Source organism: Myxine glutinosa, chromosome 10 (assembly GCF_964187855.1).
Source record: "Myxine glutinosa chromosome 10, kmMyxGlut1.1, whole genome shotgun sequence".
Taxonomy (NCBI): domain Eukaryota; kingdom Metazoa; phylum Chordata; class Myxini; order Myxiniformes; family Myxinidae; genus Myxine; species Myxine glutinosa.
The window spans coordinates 43224604-43241447 of NC_136270.1; the positions used below are offsets into that span (position 1 = coordinate 43224604).

General features: G+C 45.7%; 1 protein-coding gene across 3 annotated transcripts in view; it reads left to right on the forward strand.

The window, feature by feature from the left end:
- LOC137434496 (acidic leucine-rich nuclear phosphoprotein 32 family member B) overlaps window positions 1-16844 on the forward strand; it is a 104429-nt gene that overhangs the window by 73440 nt on the left and 14145 nt on the right. For all 3 annotated transcript variants that reach the window (XM_068127563.2, XM_078785608.1, XM_078785607.1), the window contains one exon: window positions 11813-11981. In XM_068127563.2, coding sequence (XP_067983664.1) covers window positions 11813-11981 — 169 coding nt within the window. The remainder of the gene's footprint in view (window positions 1-11812; window positions 11982-16844) is intronic.

A 16844-nucleotide genomic window follows, 5' to 3' on the forward strand; every position in this document is an offset into this window, starting at 1 on the left:
TGGTTTCAAACAATACCTGAAAATTATTTTAACCCTACCTGGGAAGGAGGAACAAAATCGGGCACATCATGGTCTGGAATATGAAGGTGCTGCGCCATGCTTCTGCAGTTTAACTTTTGCTTGCTTTTACCCTATTGATAGTTATCGAGTTGCAGAAAGTCCTGCCCGCCTTCTGGTGACATTCATGATCGGATTTCTCGAAACATCCCGATCCTGCACTGCTTCCCGAAGTTCTGGTATAGACAGTTTGGGTACGGCCTTTACCCTATCCATCCAGCACGCACAAGGCTTCTTCCTCTGCCTCTTCCTCTCCTCCTCTGTCATACCAAGCATGTTGATTTATCCAGACTTTCTTGTTCTGCACATGTGTCCAAAGTATGGCAGTTTCTGTTTTCGCGTCGGTGCTTTGAATGTACATGGTGGTGCAATTTATTCAAGCACCGATTTGTTCTTGCAGTCCATGAAATCTGAACATTCATCTCCAACATCACATTTCAAAATGGTGAATCTTCTTCCTTTCTTTTTCACTGTCCATGACTCACATCCATACATTGCAAGGCTCTCAAAATTATTGGGATCTCATGACGAAGCTGAGTGTCTAAGCCTGTTCCTTTCACATCGCAGACAGGTTGGTGACTTCTCTGTCTTCTACCACTTCCTTTTTGGTCTTGCACCCTTTGCCCTCTTTTGGCTCCGTCCCTCCCAGGTTTCTGCAGGATGCACATGATCTGCCAGTAACCATATTCTTAAACTCCCAAATTGCAGGCTCACTGCTCCCCTCCACTTATTTGGTCTTCTTGTCTCTCACCTGTGGAACCAACTTCCCCAGTCTGTTCAGCCCCGTTCTTCCCTCCAGGGCTTCAAGAACAGATGTTCACCACGACCTGAGGTCATCCCCACCCATCCATCCATACTCATCTCTTCCATCTCAAATGACCCATTCTCAATCACTCCATTTTCCAGGTTATTGTGATTCTCCCCCCTCTCCCTCACCTCTGTTTGTTTGATGGTTGTCCATTGGTTTGCTCCTTTTCTGTTTCATTCCCGTTTTCCCCTTTCTCATCTTGCTGTGTTTCATTCAGCTTGTGTGGGGCTTGTTCACGCCCACGTGGTGTCCCTCCCCTTTGATCTCAGTCTCGCTTTGTTTAATCACGTTTCAGATCTTTTTCCAAATCTTTGTCAATCCTGACGTTGCTGTTCTCCCCAATATGAATCGTCTATTACTTTCTCCTTCACATTCTTAACTCGCTTCAATATTAGAACCCAGGAAGATGAAACTTTATACAATTTCCACATTATCGTCTCCAAATCTGAACACGTCGATCTTCTCAGTTCACAAGATGTTAGTCTATTTTTAGGCTTAATTAAATACAACAACAACAACAACAACAATAGGGATTTTAAGGCCATTTTCCCTGCTAGAGCGGGGGTTAGCCTTGCGGTCCCCATGACAATCTTCTCCATTTTGCCCTATTTTCTGCATCTCCCCTTGTTAACCCCCTTGCCCGCATTTCTTCTTCGACCATCTTTAGCCAAGTCTTTCTCGATCTTCCCCGTCCTCTACTTCCTTCTACATTCATTTCCATCCCTCTTCTCAACCAGTCACTTTCATCCTTCCTCAACACATGACCAAACCATCTCAACCTGTTCCTCTTCACAGCATCCATCACAGGCTCTATTCCCATCATCTTTTGCAATTCATCATTTGTTTTCCTCTCTCTCAACGATACTCCGCACATCCACCGAACCATTCGCATTTCCACCCTTTCCAGCCTTCGTTGCTGCTCTATGTTCATTACCCATGTCTCGCTCCCATAAATCACAACACTTCTCTCACATGCAGCACACACCTTTCCCTTCAGCTTCAACGACACTCCCCTCATCATCAGCACGCCACTCAGTTCCCGAAACTTCTTCCATGCACATCTCACTCTAGCAACCGTTGCCGAGTCTGATCCACCTTCTATATTCAGCATGTCTCTTAGGTAACAAAATGTTTTCACACCTTCCAGCTTCACGCTTGAGGTTTATTTAAATAAAGATGAGATTTTTTACTTTTCTTCTTCATTGTCTGTACCACTTTCATCAAGCCCTCTCTACTTTCTCCCAACTGAGTACAATCATCAGCAGACCTTAGGTTGTTGAAACGTCTTCCTCCAATCCTGACTCCAGCCTCGATGTCGTCAAAGTTTGATATCCCCATGATGTCCTCACTGCACAGATTGAACAAGTAAGGAGTCACAATGAACCCCTGTTTGACCACTTTTTCCAAATTCCAAACCATTCTGTTTCTCCATATTCTGTTTTTGCTGTAGTTTCTTGTTTAGTTTTCAGACTTCTTATGACACGTATCACGTGCTCCGATATCCCCGTATCTCTCAGCGTAATCCATGTCAATTCATGATCAACGCTATCAAAGCCTTTGCTCTAATCTATAAAACAGAGATCCACCATCCCTTGATATTCCCTTGCTTTTTCCATGATCCACCTCTGATTTGCGATTTGATATCTCGAACCTCTTCCTCTTCTGACACCAGCTTGATGAATGGCCATTTCTCCCTTCAGGAAGTATTCTCTTCTGTGTTGAATGGTCTTTAGTAATATCTTGCTCATATGTGAAATCATGGGAATGGTTCGTTTATTTGAACATTCTCATGATCAACACAATCAAAGCCTTTGCTTGTCATGTATGCAGTGCAAATGTTCACCGTTGTATCCCTACACCGGGACCGGGTTGTATCCCTACGCCAGAGCTCGGATGGCGCTGCTGTGAATCGGGCCTTGATCGGCAGAGTGAATAAACGCGTACGACAATTGATCGCAGTTTGTCGAGATACTTTACATGGCGACGAAGGTAAACATCTAGACCATGACATCTTTCGGCCATATCGATGAATTCGACCCTCATGAGGGGGATTTTGACACGTATTCTGAGCGGTTGTCTTTCTACTTCGAGACGAATGGCATTGCGACCGAAGGCCGGATGAAGGCCGTCTTCCTGTCCGTTTGCGGAGGTGAGACGTTCACACTCGTTAAAAACCTGATTCGGCCTCGGACAATCCAGGAGCTCACGTATGCAGAGCTCAAGGCCGCTTTGAAGGAACATTGCAACCCATCTCCTTCAGTCATCCTGTGTCGGTTTAATTTTTACATGTGCAGACAGCAGCAAGGTCAGTCGATCGCAGACTTCATTGCACACCTCAAAAAACTGTCACATCTGTGTGAGTTTGGGGACACGATCGATGACATGCTTCGTGACTTGCTGGTGGTTGGCATGTCCGATGACCGCACTCGTAGACGCCTGCTTGCTGAGAGAAGACTGACGTTCCAAAATGCCAGAGACACCGCCATTTCCATGGAAAGTGCTGAACGCAACGCTACAAGCATCGGTGCCACTCGCTCATCTGGTACCAGCCCTGCTGTGAATCGGTTGGATCATGTTCAGCCACAACGTTGGAACAAGGCTCCTCGTCAGAAGCCAGTGCAGTCTCAAACCCACAACAACTGTTTTCGGTGCAACGGAAAGCACCCTCCGGAGACGTGTCGGTTCAAAGATGCCACCTGCCATTTCTGTTCGAAAACTGGCCATATTGCTCCAGCTTGCATCACTCGCAAATCGGGAAAAGGAAAAGCTGCTGACAAGATTCATCAGTTTATCGGTTCGGAGGAACCCGAGCTTGACCAGGTGAGCTCTGTTTCCGACAACTCAGAATCGTATGACCTGCTTCATATTGATTCTCACCATAGGCGGGACCCTCTTCTTGCCAATGTTGTCGTCAACAATCGACCATTGCAAATGGAGGTCGACACTGGTGCGGCCGTCTCGCTCATCAGCCATGCTGTTTTCACAAACCTGTGGAGTGATGCTGACCGACCCCATCTGAAACCTACTACCTATGGACTCTCCACCTATACAGGTGAGAAGATTGTTCCCTGCGGTACATGTGATGTCACGGTGGGCTACGATAACCGTGAGTTTCACCTACCCCTGATCGTCATTCCTGGAAAGGGCCCTTCCTTACTCGGCAGGAACTGGTTGAGCATAATTCGACTGAAGTGGGAAAGCATTCATCAACTCCGGGCAGCCAACGTTTCTCCTACCGCAGCATACACACTCAAAAATGTGCTGGATACGTACCCGGATGTCTTCAAGGATGAGCTTGGAACCTTGAAAGGACATACGGCTAAACTCAGGGTTGACCGGGATGCCAATCCTATATTTTGCAGGGCTCGCCCAGTCCCTTTCGCCCTGCGTGAGCGGATTGACAAGGAACTGGATCATCTTGAAAATCTGGGGATCATCGAGCAAATCCAGTATGCCGAATGGGCGGCGCCCATCGTTCCAGTCATAAAATCGGACCAGTCCATCCGCATATGTGGAGATTATAAAATGACTGTGAACAGGTGTTCTTCATTGGATAAATATCCAATCCCGAGGATCGAAGACCTCTATGCTCGTCTCACGGGAGGCAAGACTTTTACGAAACTCGATCTCAAATCCACCTATCTACAGCTCTGCTTGGACGAGAATTCGAAACAGTATCTTACCATCAACACGCATCGTGGGTTGTATAGGTACCACCGACTTAGTTTTGGAGTGAAATCTGCACCTGGAATTTATCAGCGTGTCATGGACAGTTTGTTTGCCGCCGAACGCAACGTCGTTTGTTACCAGGATGATATTCTGGTTACTGGTCGTACGGACGCGGAACATCTACAGAACCTGGAGAGAGTTCTGAAGAAGATTTCGGACTCCGGCCTACGTTTGCGTCGAGACAAGTGCAAGTTTATGGTGCCATCAGTCACGTACCTGGGTCATACGATTGATGCCGAGGGTCTACACCCGACAGATGAGAAAGTCCGAGCTATCAAGGATGCTCCTTCTCCACGAGATGTGACCGAATTGAAGTCATACCTCGGTTTGCTTCAGTTCTATGGTCGTTACATCCCGAATGTGACCGACGTTTTGGGCCCCCTTTATCGGCTTTTGAGGAAAGGAGTCTCCTGGAGCTGGGGGTCTACTGAACAATCAGCATTCCAGACCTCTAAGGATCTGCTCAAATCTTCCAATGTTCTCGTTCATTTTGATCCAGAGAAGGATCTTGTGCTGACATGCGATGCCTGTCGGTATGGAGTGGGGAGTGTATTATCGCACGTGATGCCTGATGGTACGGAAAGACCGGTTGCATTTGCATCCAGAACGTTGACCCCGGCAGAGAAAAACTATTCCCAACTTGACAAGGAAGGATTGGGAATCGTTTTCGGCGTCGGCAAATTTCGCCAGTACCTTCTTGGACATCATTTCACGATTCGCACTGATCACAAGCCGCTGATCAGTCTGTTTGGTCCAACTAAGGCGACATCTGACACACTACCGCCCAGGATCATCCGCTGGTCCCTGTTTCTCGCTGCTTATGACTACACCATATGTTATAAGCCCGGTTCGTCTATCACAAATGCAGATGCCATGAGTCGGTTACCCCTTCCAGAATCCGTTGATGATTCGCCTACACCAGGATCCATTATCGCACTGATGGATCATCTGGAAGATTGTGCTGTCGATTCCGGCCAGATCCGCACTCATACTCGACGAGACCCCGTTCTGTCCAGAACTGTCCAGGCTGTACAGCTTGGATGGCATTTGCTACCTGAGGGTGACCCAGATTTTGCGGCTTTTAAAGCACGTAAAAACGAACTCAGCGTGGAAAATGGTTGCCTACTCTGGGGATGTCGTGTCGTGATCCCGAAAAATCTGCGTTCCAGGGTCATGGATGAAATCCATGACTGTCACCCCGGGATTGTGAAGATGAAGTCACTCGCCAGAAACTATGTGTGGTGGCCGAATCTTGATGCTGATATCGAACATCATGTTCGACATTGTTACCCCTGCCAGAGCACCCGGAATACACCTGCGAAAGCGCCACTGCATCCCTGGGAATGGCCCAGCGAACCGTGGCATCGCCTACATCTCGATTATGCCGGGCCTATTAACGGCAGCATGATTCTAATAATTACGGACGCGCACACAAAATGGATTGATGCCTATGTGACGCGTGGTACTACGTCAGCCATTGTCATCGAAAGACTCAGATGCTGTTTCGCCACTCATGGTCTGCCCAGGATGATCGTGAGTGATAACGGTTCGTGTTTTTCCAGTACCGAGTTTGCCAAGTTCACACGTCGGAACGGCATCAAACATAAGTTTGTCAGCCCACATCACCAGGCTTCAAATGGCTTGGCCGAACGATCCGTGGGAATCATCAAATCCGGATTGCAGAAACTTCAGGAGGGAACCCTGGAAACAAAGCTGTCTCGTCTCCTGTTCAAATACCGCATCACGCCACAATCAACAACCGGTGCAGCTCCGTCTGAGTTATTGATGAAACGACACTTGAGATCGACACTTGACAATCTCAAACCAGACATATCATCAAATGTTTATCAGAGCCAGCTTAATCAAAAGTTGGTGCACGATAAGACGTCCAACAGTCGATGTATCAACATTGGAGATCCAGTGTTTGCCCGAAATTTTGGTGCAGGTGCGACGTGGCTACCGGGAGACATCATCGAGAAGCCAGGTCCACTGTCCAGTGTGATTCGCCTGCAGGACGGCCGCGAAATTCGTCGACATCAGGACCACATAACCTACCGTCACTGTGAGTCGATGGAGCCTGTAGCATCGTCACAGTCAGGACAACAGTTCGACCCGCCACTGCCGGAGATCGTCGTGGCCACTCCAGCCGGCTCGGATGCCCCGAAAACCTCTGCAAACGCTACACCCTTCGTGGAGACCAAAGGAATCACCTCGGACTCTGTATCCACTGGTACACCGCGACCCAAAGGAATCACCTCGGACTCTGTATCCACTGGTACACCGCGACGCTCAATGCGTGAGAGAAAAGCACCCGACCGGTTGAATCTTTGAAGATGTTTTTTTTTTCACGTTGACACATGTTCTATTTTCACGTATTTTCATTATTCTCATAACCGTTTGCACACATATTTTCACATGTTTTGGAAATGTTGCTTTTGAAATGTCAATTCTGGAAATCTAGCACGTATTGCTCTTGGTAATTTTGGACTTAAAGGGGAGGATGTCATGTATGCAGTGCAAATGTTCACCGTTGTATCCCTACGCCAGAGCTCGGATGGCGCTGCTGTGAATCGGGCCTTGATCGGCAGAGTGAATAAACGCGTACGACAATTAATCGCAGTTTGTCGAGATACTTGACACATGTTCTATTTTCACGTATTTTTATTATTCTCATAACCGTTTGCACACATATTTTCACATGTTTTGGAAATGTTGCTTTTGAAATGTCAATTCTGGAAATCTAGCACGTCTAATCTATAAAACAGAGATCCACCTTCCCTTGATATTCCCTTGCTTTTTCCATGATCCAGCTCCGATTTGCGATTTGATATCTCGTACCTCTTCCTCTTCTGAAACCAGCTTGATCAATGGCCATTTCTCCCTTAATGAAGTATTCTATTCTGTGTTGAATGGTCTTAAGTAATATCTTGCTTGTATGTGAAATCATGGGAATGGTTCGTTTATTTGAACATTCTCTTGGATCCCCTGTCTCTAGCAATGGTATGTAGACTGACTGCTTCCACCTCCTAGGCCATACCATTTAGATTTTACCAGAGAGTATTAAAAAAAACTTGAGAAAAAACATTTTTGACAAGTTTTTCATCTCAAGTATCAGGTATCATTTGTAATACTAGAGAAGAAACTGGTCCTTACAGATGGTTTGATTTACCCCAGAATTATGGACGAGTTGATTTTCCCAGAATTGGCATATTTTAGTATGACGTGCAATGGTATTCCCCCTCCCACCGGGAGCGGCGCTATGCATACATATTTACATGGAGAGAATTGGGGCTATTCCCCCACTCTGAACCCCTGGAACGATGTTTTTTTTTTCTGGCACTGAAAACCCTTTCCGTGCACACATTGAGTACAATCGGCAACTTTCAACTCATTTCGCCCAGCAGTTCAGGAGTGCGTAGTAATCACATGCACCTACTTCTTGAATTGTGATGTGGAAATAGCTCCAAGGGGCTAGTAATGCTTAGAATAGAGCAGTTCTTTCCTAAAAGTGAATGTCTAGACAAGAGTAAGCGTAGTAAAGCAATTAATTGTGCTATTAGATGTGCGTCACTTTTTTTTCTAGTTAGACAATGTCCACCAATCCCAATGTGAGTGTTTAAAACGAATTGGCTGCAGTTCTCAATACTACACACCTGGACCGCATCATGTGTCAGGGTTGCTTGGCCTAATTAGCACAAGGCGTGCGACGCCTTATTGGCGTAATGCTGGGCCAATTCGGACTTCCAATCTGTACGGTATCACTCCTTTGGATGCGTAATCCGGCAAGGAAGACCCCGAAACACCCAATCATTATGGTCTCGGTGAGGTGACTTGCCGGATTTGAACTGGGCATGATTTTCCCTAATGTTCTTATAAAATTCAGCCGGCCAGGTAATGGACTCATTCGCTCACAATGCTGCCAGGGCCGACATAAACAGCATTTGCCGATCGACAAGTTCACACCGACGTCATCCGAACATTCCCGAACAGAGATCAGACTCCGCCCCCTCGACGACTCGTGACGGGGAGGTCAAGTCCCGAGCTTCGTGACTGGTTAAGAAGCCATGGAGTGATGAACGGAGCTCGGTGATTGGACAGAGTGTGACGTCAGCGGTCGAACATTCAAGAGCAAAAAGAAGCCGTCTCGCCATCTTGGTCTCTTTTGTGCTGGCTTTCAATGAAGACGGCTGCGATTGCTTTTTGAATTCTTCTGGTCCTGGCATTCATTGGAGGCTGTCGTATTTTCTCTTTGTTCTGGCTCGCGTGAAAGGTGGTCGCATTTTGGTTTGTGTGCGCTGGTGGAGCGAGTTCGGAGCCTGTGTGGACCTGGTGCAGAGAAGGAACGGTGTGGCAAACTTTGATCGTGAGTAGGGGGCGTTGCCAGCGGTTCGTGGAGCTCGCAGCATTTTGGACGGAGTGGAGAGCGCGAGGGGACCGTCGGCCCGAATTACCTCACATTCGTGGCGCGGCGAAAGCGCGGCTCGGCTCCATCTTGAGCAGGTCGACGCGCGGCCATTTCCCTGAACGACCGGACCTGTGACGCACACCAAGCCCTCGTTGAGACCGGAGCTAAGTGGCGGCACGACATAAACATTACTTATTTACTTTTATTTTTATTACCCCCTTATTTGTATCTGAGTCGGAATGGAGGGACCCTCATTTAGGAATTTTAGTTTACCTTACCTTTCGTTGTTCCCCTTGCATTTTTTTTTTTTTTTTTGTTTGTTTGTATACTGAATCGAGGCTCGTGAAAGAGCTAAAAAGCTTAATAGCTTAATAAACCCATTATCTGTTGCATGTTACCTTGTGTTCTGTCTCGTTTATTTGTGGTGAGTTCGAGGAGCCCAGTGAACTCCGTACAGGTAAGCCCTTGCTACCGTCCACCCCGCGTGTGTCCATCCCGCCAAGGTTCGAAATACGCCTCGGAGTTAAAGCTCGTTTCAGTCATTTGTCCTCTTGGGGTGTTAACCCTGGGGACGCGACAATATTTTCGATCAACAGTGACAGTTTAAAATGAGGAAAATTGCTGTGAAATTGTACTTGAACACAACTTGGTGAAAGGACTCACATATTTGTGTTGTTCATGAACCAAGCATGTATGTTATTATTACTACTTTAACGGCCTCAATCATTCCTCCCCTCCTTATATGGTCAACTGGGAAACTTTTTTTGACCCAAATCTGTCGTGAAACCAGTTAGTTAGGCCCGATATTTGACTGAAGTCCAGGAATTTGAAATCTTTTGAATTTTTTTTTTTATCAACACTTAAAAAGAAAAAAGTATACCATATCTTATTATAATAGAGCAAACGTATTATATGGTTATGTATGTTTATATGTGACGAAAACGTCTTCTTCTTCTTCAAATAAAATTACCACCCTCTTAATTAACCCTCTTAATTGCGTTAAGACTGCTGAGACCCTCAGACCTTTGATGACCTTTTAATTCTCCCAAGACCCTTCAGACCACCAAGACCCCTGAAGACCCAAAAGACCCTTAGGCTCAAAAATACCCTGAATACCCAAAAGACCCTGAAGACCCAAAACACCTCGAAGACCCAAAACACCCCAAAGACCCCAAAACACCCGAAGACCCAAAACACCCTGAAGACCCAAAACACCCCGAAGACACAAAGCACCCCGAAGACCCAAAACACCCCAAAGACCCAAAACACCCCGAAGACCCAAAACACCCCGAAGACCCAAAACACCCCGAAGACCCAAAACACCCCGAAGACCCAAAACACCCCGAAGACCCAAAACACCCCGAAGACCCAAAACGCCCCGAAGACCCAAAACGCCCCGAAGACCCAAAACACCCCGAAGACCCAAAACGCCCCGAAGACCCAAAACGCCCCGAAGACCCAAAACGCCCCGAAGACCCAAAACACCCCGAAGACCCAAAACACCCCGAAGACCCAAAACACCCCGAAGACCCAAAACACCCCGAAGACCCAAAACACCCCGAAGACCCAAAACACCCCGAAGACCCAAAACACCCCGAAGACCCAAAACGCCCCGAAGACCCAAAACGTCCCGAAGACCCAAAACGCCCCGAAGATCCAAAACACCCCGAAGACCCAAAACACCCCGAATACCCAAAACACCCCGAAGACCCAAAACATCCCGAAGACCCAAAACATCCCGAAGACCCAAAACATCCCGAAGACCCAAAACATCCCGAAGACCCAAAACACCCCGAAGACCCAAAAGACCCTTAAAGACCAAGAATAATTAAAAGCCCCAAAAGACACCGAAGACCCTTAAGACCCCAAAGCCTCTGAAGACCCAAACCACCTCAAATACCTTTAAAGGCCCAGAGGATCCAAAAGACCCTGAAGACCCAAATGGCCCTGAAGACCCAAAACACCATGAAGACCCAAAAGACACAGAAATGGTCAAAGATGCCTACCCCTCTAAAACGACGTGTGGTGAGGCGCGCGGAGCACGCCGAGTCAAGCTAGTTTCTATAATCTAGCCTGGTGTTGGCTTGGCGGTTAGGATACAGGCTTGGGATCCTAGGATCCTGAGTTTGAATCCCGGTCGATCGCTGAATTAACGCCAGGGGGGGTTGACTCAGCCTGTCATCCTTCCGAGGTCGGCAAATTGAGTACGAGCTTGCTGGGATGAATGATACCGGTGTGTACCCCGCAAAAGGCGACTAAGGGTTGGCGTCAGGAAGGGCATCCGGCCATAAAAACATTGCTTCAAACAGGGAACCATGATTGTCATGGGGCCCGCAATGCTAACCCCCGCTCTAGCGTGGAAAATGGCCTTAAAACGATCATTCATATTTCTATAATCTATTCTATTTCTTTTATATACATTATGCACATGGCTTTGGATAGCATCGACAAGTGCTGCGTCTGCGTGTGTGACAGTGCCGTTATATAGGTTAGAGCAGGAATATGGAATTTGTTCATGGTGCTGGTCATAACCCTTTGTGAAGGATATCGTGGGATCTTTAACGTCCACAAACGAATTCTGACAGATGTGACGCCAAGTTTAACGTCCATCTGAAGGACGGCGCACAAATGATGAATCTCCATACCTGTGAAACACAGGAATGAGAGTTTATACCTGGGCTGAGATTCGAACCCAGGCCAGACAGCTTAGAGGCGAGTGTACTTACCTCTAGGCTATTTCGCCAACGTGTGATTTGTAATAAAAAAACATAACGTGTCTAATTTTTCCTTCCCGTGAAACGTTTTGTCTTTAGAAAAAGCTGTGCCAGCTGCGACGCCTTGAGCTAATGGGCTGTGAGGTGGCAAATCTTGCTGGCATAAGAGAAAGCGTCTTTGAAATCCTACCACATCTTGTTTATCTCGACGGTGCCGACATACTGGGGGACCTAGAACCAGATTCAGAAGATGGTGATGACGATGGAGGTGAGGTTGGAATTGGATGCTTTGTGCCTTTTTTTTTTTTTTGGTTTTTAAGCCAGGACTGCATTTAAACAACAATTAACAAAATGAAGGCTTACTGAAATTTCCAGTGGAATTAAATGTTATGATAGTTGTCCTGAAAAGTGGCTTGTGGGAATTGTGTATTTGGAGACTCGTATGTTGAAAGTATCATCTACCTGCTCCCCCATGGGCATAGCCGTAGACCTAACAGGAATGTAGACCTTTCACGAACCCTAACTAACAGGAATGAAAAATGACACCAGAATACATTACCAAAGTCCCAGATCGGGAGATTGCAAAATCGCCGAATTGTTCACCCACACAACTGTTGATAAATGTCATCCAGCCAAGCACAATAATAATGGCCGTAGCAATTACAACAAAAAAGAGCAATCAGAGATTGCAGACCCTCGCCAGGACGTGTTTTTAGTGGTTTTTAAGGCTTTTGTGTTAAAACAAATATGGCGGCCGAACCACATGACTGACGACGTCATCTTTTTTTTTTTCTACACATTTATCCCTATTGACGCTCAATAAATTTCATCTTTATCGGATGAAGTTTTGTACTTGTCGAATTATGACGTCATAATGGAGGCACCTATGACGTCATTAACATATGTTATTCCCCATGGAGTGTTCTTACAATGAGCCATGTCTCAACCTTGTCTATGTAGCGTTTTCGGAGATATAGAGGTGCAAAGTTTTTCGGTTTTTGTAAGATGGTGCCCGTACCACGTGACATATGACGTCATAATTATCATTACAAAAATTATACAGGTGTAGGTGTACAATTATGTCAAGCGGACCAAACTGTTCAACCTTTTCAAAGTTTTTTTCTAAGGGCTATTTTCAGGATCGTCGCCGAACCCCGGATTGCCTCCAGTTGTAGTTCATTTGTGGTAATATTTTCTCCAATTATCACTCATCATTCCCGTTTCTCCAATTATCACTGGTATGGTGAAAATTTCCTGTCAAGCGGACCAACGGTTGCAGAGAAAATCATATTTATTCTGTGTGGACAAACAAACAAACAGACACACAGACAAACGGACTCAACTGCCATATTCTCTCTTCTGGCGAGGGTAACAAGAACGGCACTCAATAGAGAGAAAACCTCCACCAGGCTGAACAGTTTACGTTTTGTATCCTACTGAGTACTGATAGGACGGGTCTGGAGTCGGACCTGAACCAAAATCGAATCATCTTTTTCTTGTCGCTGCATCAACTCATCCACCAAGTTTTGTCATAATCTGTCCACAACTTTTGAGATATCTTGCTATATATCAGTTTTAGCCCCATCACTCGATGGTGAAGAATAGCCTGCTGTTGGCTTAGCGGTTAGGGTGCTGGCTTGGGATCCTAGGATCCTGGGTTCAAATCCCGGTCGATCGCTGAATTAACACCAGCGGATTGACTCAGCCTGTCATCCTTCCGAAGTTGGCAAATTGAATACCAGTTCACTGGTAATTCCCTGTGTGTCGCAAGAGTCGACTAACAGGGTTGGTGGCAGGAAGAGCATCCGGCCATAAAACATTGCTTCAAAAAGGGGACTACGGTGCCCAAAAAAGGCCAACCCCTGCTCTGCGGGGTAAAATGGCCTCTAAAGGTGGTTTACTCGATGGTGAAGAATCACTTTAAAAATTCTCTGTGGGGTAAAATGGCCTCTAAAGGTGGTTTACTCGATGGTGAAGAAAAAAAAAAAAAAAACACCTTTAGAGGCCATTTTCCCCCGCAAAGCGGGGGTTGGCCTTTTTCGGGAACCGTGGTTGTTGTTGTTTTTCGGTCCCCTATTTGAAGCAATGTTTTACGGCCGGATGCCCTTCCTGACGTCAACCCTTTTTGCCGCCTTTAACGACAAACAGGGAATTACCAGTGAACTGGTACTGAATTAGCCGACCTCTGAAGGATGACAGGCTGAGTCAACCCCCCTGGCGTTAATTCAGTGATCGACCGGGATTCGAACCCAGGATCCTTGGATCCTAAGCCGGCACCCTAGCCGCTAGCCCAACACCAGGGATGGTGAAGAATCACTTAAAAAATTTCTGATCCGGATTCGGATTGAAATCTTCACCAAAATTGAATCAATTCTTCCTTGTCACACACCCAACCTGTCCACCAAATTTCGTCTGAATTCGTCCACAACATTTTGAGATATCCTGTTCCCAGACAGACAGGGGTGAAAACATAACCTGCATCCACTATTGGTGGTGGAGGTAATGAATTCAATATAAGGAAGCGACGTTGTCTCTTGGGTATTGCACCCATAACAAGAGAGTTCATAGAACACGATACCCCGCACAGTGTTTAGGTTTATACTTCAATTGAAATAAAATAATGATTCATTTATAAAATAAATCCCAGAAGTCTGGCGCTTTTGATGCAGCGTCATATTCACCACCTTATTAAACATGTCCAAGCACTGCAAAACTGAACGTTCTTGGAAGCGATTATGGTGTTTTGTGTTCTGCAGTATTCAAGTGCATAATTAAATTTAAATAAAACAAAGATTGTCAAGGTCGGAGAAAAAAACAATTGATTCTGGGTTTTACTGCCTTTTTACCCAGTGTCCATTACATCACCTTATCCGACGCGTTGCATTAGTTTGTCGTGACTGTTGTATGTGTTTGTACGTAATTTTTTATAACGTCCTTAAAAACAGTCAGTTTCCCGTTTGGAATTATTTTCAATTTTGTTTCACTGCCAGGCAGAGTTGAAATAAAAAAAAGAAGGTCTCACTCCTCTCTGCGCATGTGCAATCGGGACAAATTCAGAGCCAAAGTACTGTTAAATGGCAGCTTTGTTTTCCAATTTGTATTAAAAATGTAACATTCAATTTGAATGCAGTTCTTCCTCGATCACAAACTGACATTTCTGCATGCACAGACATGGAACAATTGCTTAACCACAGTTCGCTTCGCGTGCATGGGGTATAAATATCTTTTTAATCGGTAAAAAAAAAAAAAATACAACCACAATGGAGCTGTGAAGCATGACGTCGCATTGACATGCCAATGCAGAGCCTGGGTCTGCACTATCGTAGAATATGTCCACCATAGCTTTGTGAAGATTGTACAGTGTTTCTTTCCAGATTGTAATAACCAATCGGAGAGTCATACCTGCACCTTTTATCATTTTCCAAAGGAACCCAGTGTTAGAAGGAATAAATAAACTGGCAGAGTACCCACCCTATGGGCGATCTTGTTCCAAGCATGCAGCACATTTAAAAGGATAGAGCACAGACAATCCCCATCGGTTGCCATTCATGGGGTGTTTAGTGCGGTGAAATATGCGACGCCATTGTTATGACATCGCTGATACCCAGAGTATCCCGGGAAGTGACAGCACTTCCCCCAAGGTGTGTGTGTGTGTGTGTGTGTGTGTGTGTGTGTGTGTGTGTGTGTGTGTGTGTGTGTGTGTGTGTGTGTGTGTGTGTGTGTGTGTGTGTGTGTGTGTGTGTCGGTGTGTGTGTGTCGGTGTGTGTGTGTCGGTGTGTGTGTGTCGGTGTGTGTGTGTGTCGTTATCTCTGCGGGTTTCAGGAGGTGGAACGGAGTCCTCCCAGGACCCAAAGTATCCACCTCCTCTTTGGTAAGGGATCACGGTTCATGGACCAAACTGTTCAACCTTTTCAGAGTTTTGTTCCAAGGGCTCTTTTCAGGATCGTCGCCGAACCCCGGATTGCCTCCAGTTGTAGTTCATTTATTGTAATATTTTCGCCAATTTTCACTCATCATTCCCATTTCTCCAATTATCACTGGTACAATTTCGATGCTATTCTGCTTCCAAGATCTCTTGACCTCATTTTTGATGTCCTAGTATTTGCTTATTTTCTTGATTTCTGCGTTGTTTAGGCCAAAATCCCTGGGTACTGATATCCCAATCATCAATGCTGTCTGTTCCTTTCTTTTCCTGAGTAAAATGTCCGGACGCAATGCTTTGTTTTCTATGTTCACACTCGATGGAATCATCAGGTTGTACGTGAGCATGACGTCCTCATTTTCAATGATTGCCCTTGGTTTGTGTTTCCATGAGTTTTCTGGTTCTGGGATGTTTAATTTTTTGCAGATTTGCCAATGAATCACTTTGCGTACTTTGTTGTGCCGTTGTGTGTAAAGTTGTTCTGATAATAGTGTTTTGCATCCCGAGAGCAGGTGACTAGTACTTTCTGTTTCTGTTTTGCAGAATCTGCACTTACCCGTCTGGCTCAGTTCTGCCATTTTTAAAAATCCATTGGTGTAGTGTCCTTGATCTTGGCCGTTTATTATGAATCGTTCTTTGTCCCAGTTGAGCTGACCTCTTCTTCACCATTCCAATGATTCTTCTTTAACCATCCCCGCTCTGTCCAATTATTTTTTGTATTTTCCTGCTCTTTTGTCATTCTCCCAGTTGTTGGTTTATATTTCGTGATTTCTTTTTATATATTTATTTTGTCGTTTTTGCAATTGTTGGGCTGTATTTGTTGCTGTTTCATTTACCTGTGTGGTACCTTCTATTCACACCTGTTTTTGGAAATTCTTTGCAAGGTGAGTTGGGGATACCTTTTCAGGTTTGTTGTGTTCATGTTTGTTGATCAATTGCATCCGATAGTCTGTTGAGCATTTCACATACTCAGCTAGTCCTACACTCGTCACTCTGTGCACCTGGTTGAGTTATATCAGGCCGCTCCCCCCTCTCGTCTTGGCAGGTACATTCTCGGGATGCACTGGTTTTTGTAAAACATCTTGTGGATGGTAAGGAGTTTTCTTGTTTTGATGTCTAACTTGTTGATTTCTGATTGGGCCCAGTTTATTATTACGCAGCTATATTGGAACACTGGTACTGCGAGCTGGTTTATGGCTTTGATTTTGT